At 45.6% G+C, this 13,842-nt stretch overlaps 1 protein-coding gene across 3 annotated transcripts in view; it reads right to left on the bottom strand.

Moving 5' to 3' along the window:
• Positions 1-6,134: 6,134 nt before the first annotated feature.
• The window catches only part of GFRA1 (GDNF family receptor alpha 1), a 209,802-nt gene continuing 202,094 nt past the window's right edge, over positions 6,135-13,842 (bottom strand). For 2 of the 3 annotated variants that reach the window (XM_030335078.1, XM_030335080.1), the window contains 2 exons: positions 9,549-9,602; positions 6,135-8,415 (listed from right to left, as the gene is read on the bottom strand). In XM_030335078.1, coding sequence (XP_030190938.1) covers positions 8,260-8,415; positions 9,549-9,602 — 210 coding nt within the window. In that variant the 3' untranslated portion in view covers positions 6,135-8,259. The remainder of the gene's footprint in view (positions 8,416-9,548; positions 9,603-13,842) is intronic. The other variant, XM_030335079.1, reaches the window with a different exon arrangement.

Below are 13,842 nucleotides of genomic sequence, written 5' to 3'. Positions count from 1 at the left end.
GCTGATAAGGTGCCAGAGATTATAACCTCCCCAGGGACACCGGGGAGTGATATTGGGAGCAACCACGATCACAATGTTATAATGCCCCAGGATAAAATCCAGCCTCCTGCAGTAAAAAGGCAATTTTCCTTGCCAGGTACTGAGCTAGATGCTGGAAATAGAGAAAAGAACCTACTCTGGTCTTTACTTTTTATCAAAATACTTACTATTTACAAGTTGACACAAATCATTCAATACACCTAGGATAGTATCTACAGAATCCACCAATCCTATCCTTCAAATACAAAATTGTATATGGAAGACGTAAAATAAGGATGAGGTATGGCCCTATGCAGAGCCTGATTCCTCCTGGCATGCATATGTGAGCTATTAGGGTGAGTTTCCAACAGTGGCTTTCAATCAGGGTGAGCCTGCTGCCCCCTCGAAGGGGTTTGACAATGTCCTCAGGGGCGGTTGCTACCACCATCCAGTGGGAAAAGGCCAGGGATGCTGCTAAACACCCTACAGCGGACAAGACCAGCCACCACCCCCTTCTACCCCCACAACAAAGAATAATCTAGAAGCATCTGTGTCAATCCCATTCAGTCCTCAGGAATCTCATCTCCTCCGCTGTCAGAAACCCCCCTATCTTGATACTGGGGCTCTCTCTGCGTTTGCAGATTTCAAGATCACTTTCCACTGAATTAAGAGAAAAGAATAAGACACCACAATCATGTTTTTTTTTTTTTTTTTTTTTAAAGAAAACAATGTTTATTAGGACATTCTGGGGTGGGGGGGGTGGCTGAACAGACGACGTACGTACATTCTGTAGTGCTTGAGCAGTGTGTCAACAGAAAATTCAAACATCACAAAACCACTTCCAAAGTCCCAAGAGCAAAACGTGTACTTCTATATGGAGATGTTCTTCCATGGGTGTCGGCGATAAAGCACACTGCCAACAGCTGTGTGAGGAAGCCGTGTGGGGATAACCCTGGAGAACATACAGGCTCCGCAGGAAAGCAGATACACAAGACGATGAGATACATGTATTGTCTTGTACAAATAGGAAACTCAGGAAACACACAGCGTAAAACCTCCTAACTGGAGGCTTCAATGAAGCTCACCATCTCCCTTACCCCAGCTCTGACGAGGCTGGGTGTCCGACCCCCTCTCCCAGGACAGAAATCTAAAACCATCCTAAAAAACCAGAATCGTTATTCCATTCCACCTGTATTGTTAACCTACACGAAACAGAAGGAGCAGAACCGGAGACATACCCTCGGGTTAAGAGTAGAAATGAAACACCCTCTAAAAGAATACAATCCCAAAGCCCCACATCCTGAATCTCACACAGCTTCTCAGCAGGAGGAGGATTAAACAAGAGAAAATAATTTCAACATCTAAGGGATAATGCACAGGAGATGAGAGAACTCTTTAAAGAACACTCTGTGGTGAAAAGTGTTCCCCCTCCTCCCCTAGGGGAGAAAGAGAGAGATGAAAAAAGATAGGTAATTAGAAGAAATAGAAGTCCCTGGATTTCGGGTTTCTGAAACCATGTCCTCAACCCTCTGAGGACAATCAACCATTTCTGAATCCAGAAAAGTCTGATTACTATAAGGCTGCAGCCAAATAAGGCAGGGCAGTCTGTAATTTGGTGCTCGGTTCCCATTCTTTTTCCCACATTTCAGAAATGCTTTCAGCTGAAACTAAAGAATAAAAAGCCAGATTCCAGATCAAGCCTGCTTGGCAGACCAGGAGGAGAGGTGATGCTAGATCACACAGCCCTGTAGGAGTTGTGACACAGAGAGAGGCGCAGAGCTGTAGTGATGGAGCCTTAGGTGCTGAGAAGGCCCAGAGGACCTTCACCTGTACCTGCGACAGATGTCCTGCCTGGCCCCGGTTGATGGGTGACACACCTTTACCCACTCAAAACATCTTTGCGTGTCTCTACCCAGGACATCCCCGGGCTTCTCCAATTCTTTATCCTACTTTACCCTAGTTTTATAATCCGTGTTACACTCGCCGGCATCGAGGGTCTTTGTGTCTTTTCAAAGTTTTGCTCTTTCGAGCGAACACTGCTGGCTGCCTGCTTCCCTCGGCTAAAGCGGCTCTGGTGTCTCCTATTCCCACCTGCACCGTAGCTGGTACCTAGCAGCTGGGATGCTTCCACTGGCATGGTGACCCGGCCTTGCTCCCAGCCCTCCGAGACCTCAGAGGATGACCCCACCTGGTTCTGGGTGGTGGCCCATCAGCGGTGAGGATACGTGTGTCTGCCTTCTCCACGTTGCTTGGGCTGGGCAGGCTGGTGTGTACATATTGACTGGGACTTACGACCTCTTAAAGCCGGAATCTGGAAAACGGCTTCTTGGACTATTAATAAAGACAATTTAGATTCTCCGAAGGATGCCGAAGTGAAGGGTTCTGCCACCCAGAAAAGATGGGTGTTTCCCTAAGCTGCAGTCAGAGGGCCTTGTATTTTCAAGTTACTACTCACGGAGGAGGCTCAGTCTTGAACGATGGCTCGCTCAACTAGACCAGAGGTTCAGTAAATGCGAATTGAAGACCACTCACGTTTGCCTTCTCAGGATGCTGGCACGAGCCTGGGCTTGGTCTGGGACTGGTGGAGTGGTCCACCTTTCTGGCCACCATCCTGCACTTGAGACAGATTAAATCATCAGCAGACTCAGTAGCTAATTTCCCATGAAAGCAGTCCGCCTCATTTAGGGGTCCTGTCCTTTCTGGGACTGACTGGTCAAGCTCAGCTCCTCTGGGGAAAAATGCTGATTTTTCATCTCTCAGCAGGAAACACAGTAGGCAGATCTAAAGCTGCTTTGATTCTAATGCTTTGTTGGACCCTTCCTTTCCAGGTCACCCTCAATAACCTCAGGACACCTTAACTGTTGGTGCACAACAGCTCAGTGACAGCAAGACGGTGCGGATAGACTGGTTCTTGCTGCCATATTACAAAATGAAGCCCTTCAATGCCCCCAAAGATTTTCATTCACGCAGCGTTGTTTAAGTACCTACTGTGAGTCATGCTTTCTGTTAGGAAAGGCTAGGTGAGCAGGAAGAGATGCTAAAATGAGAGAAGAAGCGGATGGTCTCTGGCCAGTCTCTTGGCACTTTCTACGAAAGGAAAATGGGGATGGATAAGAAAACCCTGAACGGATGAAGAGAAGAAAATCAGAGAAAACCTTTTATTGATGCTGGTGCTGGGCTTGGCAGCTGCCCTTGAGCAAAAATAAACTCCCAGTGGCAGTGGGACAAGACGCTGATGTTGGCACCTGCCAGAGGGAGACAGCCGAAGTCGCAGCTGTGCTGGTCAAATGAGCCTGGAGACCTGAGGGGGCTAGGACCTCAATGACTGTTAGCAGGCTGTGGTTCTCCGCAGGCAGTTTATTGAAATGGGGTTTGTGTGTCTTCCCACCCCTCCAGGCTGGATCCCAGAACAATCAGAAGTGCAGGTGGCACATCTCACTGAAAGACCCCAGGCTACCTCCGGGGGGGGGGGGGGAGGGAGGAGAAGCTCATCAGAGAGCCCCTGGAGCAACAAAGAGATGCCTGGCGAGGATGAGCAGACGAGACATCCGACATCCGAAGGCTAAGAAGAGGGAGCTTCTTGCATGGATGAACTTCCTACTTGGGGATTAACATCACCATCAGATCACCTGACTCCTGAGAGAGGCTCCTCTGTCTTTAAAAAGCCAGGGTTATATGTAAAACGGGAGTCTGGCAGAACAAGAGTTAATCTGGGTAGGATTAATTTTAGAGTGATTAGGATGAAAAATCGATGGGAAGGGACCCTGTTAAATACTTAAGTGATAAAGAACAGGGGGGCTGGGCATCAGTTATCAACATGGAAGAGAACACAATCAGCCCAGTTCTTCAGACAACCTTCCTTGTGAAACGAAAGAAATGTCCCACTAAATACATCCCAGAATGAAGCCAGTGGCAAAACCCATAGACCTAAAGCCTCTGCAGTGAGAATGTATTCATATGTATAGTCCTCCCGAAAAATTCTCGACAACAGGCTTAGAACAAACCGTCACTTGGAATGAAGAGCTGTGTCAAAGCCAAGAAGGGTCAGATACATACATGAGATGCCTATCTTAGGGATAAGAGAAACACGTAGCTTCTAAGGGTTTAAAACTGAATTCTCAGCTGTTTTGTATTTTTAGAATTTCTAAAAAGAAATTTCTATGTCATCCAGATATTAGCTCCAGCTTGCTTTCACAAAGGCGCTGCCGTCTAATTCAAGGGACTCTATTTTGTTAGGACAAGGTTCCTATGTGGACCAGTAAGGAAGCCCAGCGGACCGCATGATCCATCCACCCATGGCACTCGGCCTCGTGTTGCACCTTCGTTGTACTTTCTCTCTCCAAACTCCCTGAGTTCAGGGCAAACGCGCCTTCTGTCATCTCTGTGCCCACGCCGTTGGTAATTCCCGCCCATCTGTTGCCATTGCTTTTTGGTCTTTCTTGAAAAGATAGGTCTCACATGGTCTCATTTGCTTTATCAAAGAGCAGAAGCAACAAAGATCACAGGGGTATGAATCCAGGAGATCAAGAACAGTGTTGAAAGAGAATCAGAAAATGTGAACTCACTTAAGCAGCCCTTTTCTGGTCTACAGTTTATTGACTCCGAGAAGTCATGCGTGTCTGACCACATGAATGAAAACTTACTTTCCAAATGACGGCTCCTCCAAAGCCACGATTTTGTAAATAGTAACAAGAGAATTACAGTTTTTGCTAGATTCTAAGGAATTTGCTAATTAGACAAACTTTCACTGCCCTTCTCTTTTCCCCACTAGCACTTTACATGGAGTCAAAAACGCTTCTGCTCTGCTCCCTTCCTAGTTCAGCCGATGGAGTGTTTGGGAATGTCTAATTTGAAGTACAAAGGGACAGGTGGGTGACAGGATGCAGCTGGAGGGGACCCGTTCTTGGGGCGTACGCATGATAGGAACGGTCTTCATACAGACCAAATCAAAGGCCGCGGCAGCTCCAGAGAAACACTGTCCCACATTTGACTAACTCAAAGACAGTTTCTAAGACACTTTTTACTGCAGGATAAAGAATTGTTAAATAGTTTTATTTTTTTTTTTTTCAATGAAAACCACACTCCTATCACACTCTGGATACAGTTCGCTACACTTAATAAAAAATAATCTATGTAATTCTCAACTTACGCTCTAGGGACTTGAAACAACTCAGATATGGAAAAATAAACATCGAAGTGGCATTCTGAATCCTTCTCTTTATTGTGCGCTGCTTTTTCCTTCATGTGCTCTATTAAACATACACTCATACACTCAAACATACATTGGTCAAAGATATTCAACATCACAGTGGAATGAATGTGCTTCCAATGAATTTGGCAATATCGCCCTTCTTTTGGGTTCTCTTAAATAAGCAGGGCGTGGCTAGACTCGAGGTGAGAGTCGTGGTCTGCACGGACGTAAGTTACTATTTTTGTTTGGTCAAAATCAACGACAAAGAGATGCTTTCTGCAAGAGGCCCAAACCTCAGCAGACAGCCCTTGCATTTGGTGCTACCCTAATTGCAGGGACAGAGGGACAGGAAGTAATCACTTTTGCTTTCAGCACTGCACAAGGAAGTCAAAGATTTGAGTCACTTGCCTGCTTTAGTCCTGGGACAAAGGATGGTGGTGTTTCAGGTCCACGGTGTTAAACTGAGAATCACACCGGACAGCAGAAACACTTGCTCGGCAGCATTTTGTAAGAATCTCTCTAACATGGTGTCATTGAACATCCTTCCCCCTGTTTATTGGATCAGCAATGTATTTTCAAATTTAGAATTTGGTAACTCTAATATGCTTCTCTCTGTGAAGAAAAATGAGATCTTTGTTGGTGATAGATGAGGCTTTCCAAAATTTAATTTATGTGTTGCACATCCCCGTGTTCTTCACTGAAGGCTACCCTTGTTAGCTCTGATAACTCGCACTTCCTCTTCGGTCATCTGAAGCTAATTACAGCTGCTGTTCACCGCAGAAGTAATCAATAGCTTTCTATAGTAGACCGCATAGAATCAGACCCATATACAATTAGTCCAATGTAGATACACAAAGATACCTTAATTAAAACAAAATACGCTCTGTAAGAGATATGCTTTCATAGATGACTGGAATTCCAAATATTTCGACACATTTAATGTGTTTATTCAAAGTCAGAGTCTTTATGAAACCTTTCACGACTCAAATCTGTTTGATGAATTTCCCTTGAAAACAGTTTGAACTGAAAAAACTCAGTACTTGGTATTATACATTTATGTTTATTAACATTTGGATATAAATGTACTTCAAACACCAATAGGAGCTAAAAGACTATGCCTTTATCTTGGATCGAACAGATTTCCCACCCCAGTGATTTGATTAATTCTTACAAGGCAAACATCAGCGGGCAAAGGGGATCAGTATGAACTGTGCACCTTGAGTTCCTCCTCCAGCCCCCCTACTGATGTGGGAGAGATAATGCTCCCAGCACTCTCTTCAGGTGGAATCTCCTCTTCTCTACTCAGTGTTGGAGAAGCATGGCTCCTAGCACTCGATCATTGCAGATTCGGAATGTCGCCATCAACCAGACTTTGAAAGTGCACTTCAGGGTCTACTTGTTTAAGGATGAGAATGATGGAAGATGATGTGCAGTGAACAAGCCAGATGCCTTGTATCCAGAGTCCTGTTCCTTATATCTTTACCAGCCAACTCTTCTCCACAGACCTATCATTGGTCCTCCTGATCCACAGCCTTCTTTCTTTCCCACACAGTCTGTCAGAGTCTGTCATGGAGGACACACAACATAACAAGATGCAAGTAGGGTCCTGATGACCTTCAGACCAAATCACTGTAACCAGCGGTGAGGTCATCACCATTGAGAGTCAAGACAACCCTCAGGAAAAGACCCGGGTAGGCTGGCAAGGATCTGCTTCAGAAGAGAGGGCAGCAGGTCCCCGCCCTCCGTCCCAGCCAAACCAGTCTCTGTCAAGTCACATGAAAACCAAGGTACTGGATTGTGTCAACTGTCACAGGTGCCATCAGATTTTGCAGGGCATTGACAAATGGCCACCAGTTTCCTCACGGGAATGCACGCTTGCATGTCAAGAAATGATAAAGGACAACACCTGGCTGTTCTGTTTCCTCCTGCCTGTCCACAGTAACGGGGTGCAGAGCTTTCTGCTAAAGCACAGACTCGTCCCAGTCTGCTTTTGAAGAGCTGTCTTCGTGAAGTTAACATCGGAGCGAACACCACTTACGAGAGGGGAAACGAGCTCCCTGTATTTTGTATTAAATCATCAGTAAAAAATGAAGACAGTATCAGTACTTTCAAAATATAGAAAGCCAATAGTTGAAATCATTTGGTAGTAAAATTTTTTTCCTACATATAACTTCATACGTGTAAAGAGTATTAGAGTGACATATCGGCTATATTGGACTCCTGTTAGTTAAAGGGCTTCTCGCTCAGGGAAGGCTTAGCAGAGTGTTGTTCAACAATCAAGGTACTGCAAACGTTCATGCACACTCGCCTCCCCCCACTCCCCTCCGCCACACTGACTAGAAGACAGACACTATGTTTGGATGCAACAGGTGTCTTTTGTTTGGTAGGAGAGTGTAGAACTGTTTGTAGTACACAATGTGGAAAATGTTAGTACATATAGAAAAGGTGAACATTGATGCAAACTGGTTTGCACAAAGTCCATCGAGATCCCCTTGATGAGGATCTTTGCTTTGTGACAAAAAAAAAAAAAAAAAAAAAAAAAAAATCCTACCAAAACCTGCACCCATGTTAGGCTAAAATGATGTCATTAGAAACCAGTCATTACGTGACTCTGGAAGATTCTTTAACAATACTAACTCCTTTCTCTTGCTAGTAACGGCCAGAGGTAAATTGTTAAAGTCATCGACATCATCATGTAAAACATGGGCCCAGTTTGTTAGACAGCCAAGTTTACAAACTCCCCCTTTACGACACAGCATGCCCCAAAGCCTTTTGAATTTGGAATGTAGCACAGCATCAGGTATCCCATAGAAGCCCTAAGGTTCACAAGATTTCTTAAAAAAAAAAAAAAAAAAAAAAAGGAAGAAAGAAAGAAAAAAGAAAAGAGAGAAAGAAAGAAAAAGTTCCAGTTGAATGAAACTGTTTTCCCAGTGTCTCAACTGAGCTCCTAAAACTGGAATTTCAGATATACAAGAGGACAGGAAACAGATAGCTTGGTTTTTGTCTTTTTACATGTCCGCATTGTTGTTGTTTTTTTTTTTTAAATGCAGCTACGATGTTTCTGCCAAAGATAAAGACAAAAAGGTGGACAGGGCGGTTACCACCAGAACCAGCAGCGGGCTCAGACCACACGTTGGAGGAGCAGCCATTGATTTTGTGGTTATGTGGCTGGAAGCACCAGCAAGGCCGTTCTTTTCGTAATCACGCTGTAAGAGAGAATATTTTCATTATCACCCACTACATGTCTTCCTTCCATCCCAGCGTATTTAAACCACACTCTTTCTCTCTCCCGACCCCGCCTCCCACTGGCTGCACCACTCACTAAAGCTGATCCAAGGTATTCCCACATACGGAGACTTCAATTCACTGACTTGTACTCAGGAAGGAATCCTGAATCTGGGTTAGAATCGGACGCCTTAGGATAAAACGGACAACACCTGCTTCTTGCCCCTCTGCTATGGATTAATGAAATCCTCTTGTGGGACAGCGCGGAGCCTTCATTCACTCCGGCCTCCTGGGTCTGCCAGTAGCTGTGCAAATGGAACCTTCTCCTTCTGGTAGCCGTGGGCCCTTCCCAGCGTGGAAGAAGGGCACGAAGAATCAGCTTAGCAAAGATACTGGCCCAGGCAAGTATCTGTTCATGTGGAGATGGGCCACAAAGTGCCTTGAGACCGGCAGAGCAGTCGGCAACGTTTCTCTCCATTTGCCCGCCCAACCCTAGGTTTTCCGGATAAAGGGGCCTGCCTTGATTGTCAGGTGGAAAGCCCACACCAGAACTCAGGCTTTCTGGCCCCCAGTCAGCGCAGCTGTCCCAAGACGGATGACTCCGTCTCCACCACAGCACCCACTCAGTCCCAGAATGCCACATCCCAGCGATCGGCACACTACAGAATCTTCGTCTCATCTGGAAAACAGGGAGAGTAATGTGGCCTGCTAATGTGGCCTGCCCGAGACATCATTGGGTTGCTGCAGAGGTCAAAGGGACTGCGCACAGAGTAAGCAGGGGGATTTGTTGTCTGTCTTGTCCCGTGCCGGCTGATTTTACGCGACTCTGGTCACGTAGTCTCCGGGCACCGGAACGACAGCATCCGTGCTGGGTCCAGCTCCGAGATGACGCTCCTGGGTGCCACGCTTACTCCTAACTTCGTGGCCTGGGATCCGCAGACTGCACTTGGCACCAAGGCCAGAGGGACATGGAAGGTGCCAGAGATCTTTTTCTGGACCTGAAACCTTGTTGCCTTTGAGCCTTGACATCATCACCCGCCTTTATATCATCACCAGGGGCCCAAAGGCTCCGTCTCTAGAAAGGCAGGGAGACCCAGAGAGAAACAGAACTTACATCAGAAAGACAGAGGTGCGTGCTGCCCGACACGTTGGATTTCAGCTTCTGTGCCTGAAGGAAAACAAACACACACACACATAAAATCACTCATATACAGTATGGAATAACAATTACTGATGATCCAGTCAGTTTTCTAGGGCAAGGCCATTGACAGAAAGATGTGAGCCACAACTTTGAGCCTATATATAATTTAAATTTTTTTTTTCCAACGTTTATTTTTGGGACAGAGAGAGACAGAGCATGAACGGGGGAGGGGCAGAGAGAGAAGGAGACACAAAATCGGAAACAGGCTCCAGGCTCCGAGCCATCAGCCCAGAGCCTGACGCGGGGCTCGAACTCCCGGACCGCGAGATCGTGACCTGGCTGAAGTCGGACGCTTAACCGACTGCGCCACCCAGGCGCCCCGAGCCTATATATAAAGTTTTCCGGTAGCCACGTAGGTAAAGAGATAAAGGTGAGGATAACTGTAATAATACATCTTATTTGACCCAATATATTATCATTTCAACACGTAATCAATATAAAAAGTTATTAATGGGATACTTTACATCTTTTTTTCATACCAAGTCTTCAAAATCGGGTAGGATTGACCTAGCACATCTATTTCAGACCTGCCCCATTTCAAAGGCTCATTAGCTACTTGTGGCCCCTAGTGGAAACGGCACAAGACTAGGTTACTAAAGGCAAAGTTTTGAAGTCCTTCATATTGGGAACTCATTCATATCTCTAAATATTAATTTTCAGCCTGTGCCTTCGAGGGAAAAACGTGGCAATAAAAATTCCCTCCGTTGGTAATACAGAGATACGTCTCCCCACAGCTTATCTACTTGTTTATTCTTCGCTTCAGTCAACAAACAAAAGCGTATAGTCCCTGGGCTCCCAGGGCTGCTCTCTAGTTGAGTCAACCGCTCACTGCTTGCGAGTGACGGCACAGGGCAGAGACTCTTAGAGATGGGTCCCCTGGAGGGACAGTGCAGGGCATCACAGATCCCGATGCAGCACTCCTAAAACTGCTTCCAGGGCGGTGGGGAGGGGGCTGAGCCCTGAAGGCATTTAAGCTCCCTGTCGCCTTGCACTGGAGAAAGTCCCCACCGAGCTTCCGCCAGAGAACTGAGTTGAAGGAAACGTTCCAGCGCTCAGTTACAATGAGAACTGCTGACCCAGTACAGCCCTTCTGTTTTATAAAGGAAAACAGAGTACAGTGAAGTTAAGTGACTCTTCCAAGGTCACAGAGCAGTTTACTGGTAGAGACAGGACACAGACCAGGTGTCTAAAACTCTTGAAAGCAAATGTGCTCTTTCTTCCATTACAGTGTTTCTCCCAGGCAATCCTGGCATGCTTGATGCTTCATGTTCTACCTGCCTCCAAATCCAAATGAAGACCCCTTCCCCCAGAATAGGAATCTGTTGGCACCAAAGACAGAGAGCTCATGTGCCAACAGGATGACCGTGGTTAAGCACCGCACCTGAATCAAGCAGTGTCCGGGCAATCAGCTCTGAGTGAATGATGCTGGTGGGCTGCCTGCCGCAGGAAGACTTTTGCAACTCCTTGAAGACATGCTAGGCTGATGATGGCATGTTCACCCAAGGAGTAATTTACTGACCATAATGCTACTTGAAAGGCATCATAATCTTTACCTATATTTGCATATGCCAGCTGTGAATATGAAATAGAAACCTTTAAACAGGCATCAAGAATAAGACACTGTGAAGCATCCCCAGGCTGTTCAAAGGTCACAAAATGTTATATATAAGAAGATCAGAGGAGAAATTGAAAGAGCAATTGAACCTTACTCAAAAGCCTACTTGTAATCTGTAGTAATAGCAAATCTGGTCCATTGCACTGTCACCTGCAGAGAATAATGTACAGAACTTTACATGTTTTATTTCTGTTCAAGATTGGAATTGTGCCCAGATACCAAAATGGTCTTAAAACATCACATTTTCTTTTTTCCTTGCCTGTGCATAATCTACAAAAGACACAAACCCTTGCTAAGGGCCTTTGCAAAACTAAGAAGTTCACTAAAATGTACAGAGAAAGCAGCCCGACTTCTAGTCTGGAACACATTATGTCTTCAAGTTGTTGCTGTGCTGTATCATAGCTACACTATGCCTCAGTGTCCAAAACCACAGCCCTCTAAGTTCTGAGGGTCAGGTGGGTCTCCTTCCTACCTTGTTCCGTATGATTAGCACCAGTAAGTAGCATTGTACTCATTATACGTACACGCTGAGATGCCCATTAGCTACACTTAGTCATTTCAGGAACCTCTTGAAATACTACCATAATGCCCATTGTTATTAAGTGCAGTAAAACCTTGGACTGCGAGTAACTTGTTCTGCGAGTGTTCCACAAGACAAGCAAACATTTCTAATAAACTTTAACCTGATACGTGAGTGATGTCTTGCAGTACGAGTAGTACATGACGCCGATGTCACATGGTCGCAACTGAGCCAATGGTTCTTGAAGTTCGCTTTGACGTATGAGTGCTTCGGATTGCAAGCATGTTTCTGGAATGAATTATGCTCACAAACCAAGGCTGTACTGTTTTCGTAAAGGCACTTCTGCCAATGGATAAGAAAAAGTCTTCTGTCTTAACAGATTTTCATAGGTGGACTCTGGATCTGCCTAGGTAGATTTCTGACCTTCACTCGTCATTGAGGGTTTCACACTGCGTACAGGCTTATAGGTTTGCAGGCTCTTGCCTTACATCTAGAAATAGCTGGGATAACGGCTCAATCACACAGGAAAATGCATTCAGACTAGCTCCAGGTCTATGAAGCCTCTGTGCTCTTCTTTTCCCAAAGTGGACATTTTGTTGGTCTCTATCTAAAGGAAAGGTCAACGTGAGGTCTGGTCACCCTGCAGCATCACTGACTTCACTGAAAGTGGAGGGAGCATCTCAAAGCTTATCTTGCCTTGAAGACCACTCTTGTTGGCATAACTGGGTAACCTTCAGAGTAAAAGTAATAATGTGCACCCAGACCACTGCAGATGCTCTGAGAAAACGCCTTCTTTCCCGTTAAGCACCTACCCAGCCCACAGAAAGACTTAGCACTCCAGAGGCTTAGAAGTGCACCCACACAGGCCTTCAGATACTCTGCTTACATAGTATATGAACACAGCTTCCCACTGAGAGGTATGGGTGGAAACTCCCAGCACTGCAGAGGCTGAGCTGAACAGCCCTGGAGTTCTACCTGAACCTCATGTGGACCGCAGGAAAGTCTAGGAGTCTGATTACAAGGTGAAGCACAAATGTTACCATTATTGGAATAGCAGGTGGCATCCGAGTAACAGAATCAAAAGATTGCACGTAGACATAGGGTTTGTTTGTCTTTTTTTTTCAATCGCACAGCAAACCTGAAGTGTATATTACAAGATGAGGGACAGTGGGTCTGCTGCCTGGACTGTCCACATCACGTACACGTGGAGCATTGCCACGCTGGGTACCTGGTGCCTTTAAGGGTTAGTAGGCTGCAGATGGAGGGGGCGGAGCCTGGGAGTTTAGACCCGTGTACGTTCAGCTCCCTGCATGCTTGCGAGTTCTGTATCCAATCTTAACCCTTCTAGTGACACCGGGGTCAGAAATCTGATAAGCAGATCTGGAGTCCACTTAAAATCCAGCTCCTAAGACCCATTTTAGAAGCCTGAGCAACCTATGATTTCCACACTTTAAAGGCTGTTACCCTGGGCATTTTTGGAAACATCATTAAGCTGTCATTGTCTCGCTCATCGGGTATGACAAATACAAACAAAAATTAAAGGGTGGCTCCCACCTCCCACTATTGCAAAAAGTGCTTACAGACTTTAAACATTGTGTCTCAGGTGCTAAAAACTGGGATGGTCCCAGGAAAAGTTTTAAAAACCAGGAAAATTAAAAAAAAAAAAAAACGAAACACATAACAAAACGTCTGAGACCTTTTAAGGTATGAGGTAAGTTAGAAACTTCCTTAAGAAGAGTACATTTTACTGCTGAGTTCTGAACTGGTAAAAATAAGGGTGTAATCCTGGAAGTGCTGGCTCAAGGTCCTGTCTGTGGGCCCAGCAGCCCTGCTCATCAACAGCATCCGCAGGGACCCTACACACAGCACGGCCAGCCTGGACCTATCTGGACGCCAAAACTTACGGTGTGGCTTTACGATACGGCATCTCTTTCAAAAAGGGAGAAGGATAAAGAAGAGGAGAGTGGATTTCATTTTTCTGAAAGCCAATTTTAACCACTGCCACAGCATGTTGAAAAATGAATTATTTAATCTCTTTTATGAAAGAGTGCCTCTTTGCAGCTAACTCGTAC

This window comes from Lynx canadensis, chromosome D2, assembly GCF_007474595.2.
Source record: "Lynx canadensis isolate LIC74 chromosome D2, mLynCan4.pri.v2, whole genome shotgun sequence".
Taxonomy (NCBI): domain Eukaryota; kingdom Metazoa; phylum Chordata; class Mammalia; order Carnivora; family Felidae; genus Lynx; species Lynx canadensis.
This window is presented reverse-complemented; position numbering and strand designations above follow the sequence as displayed.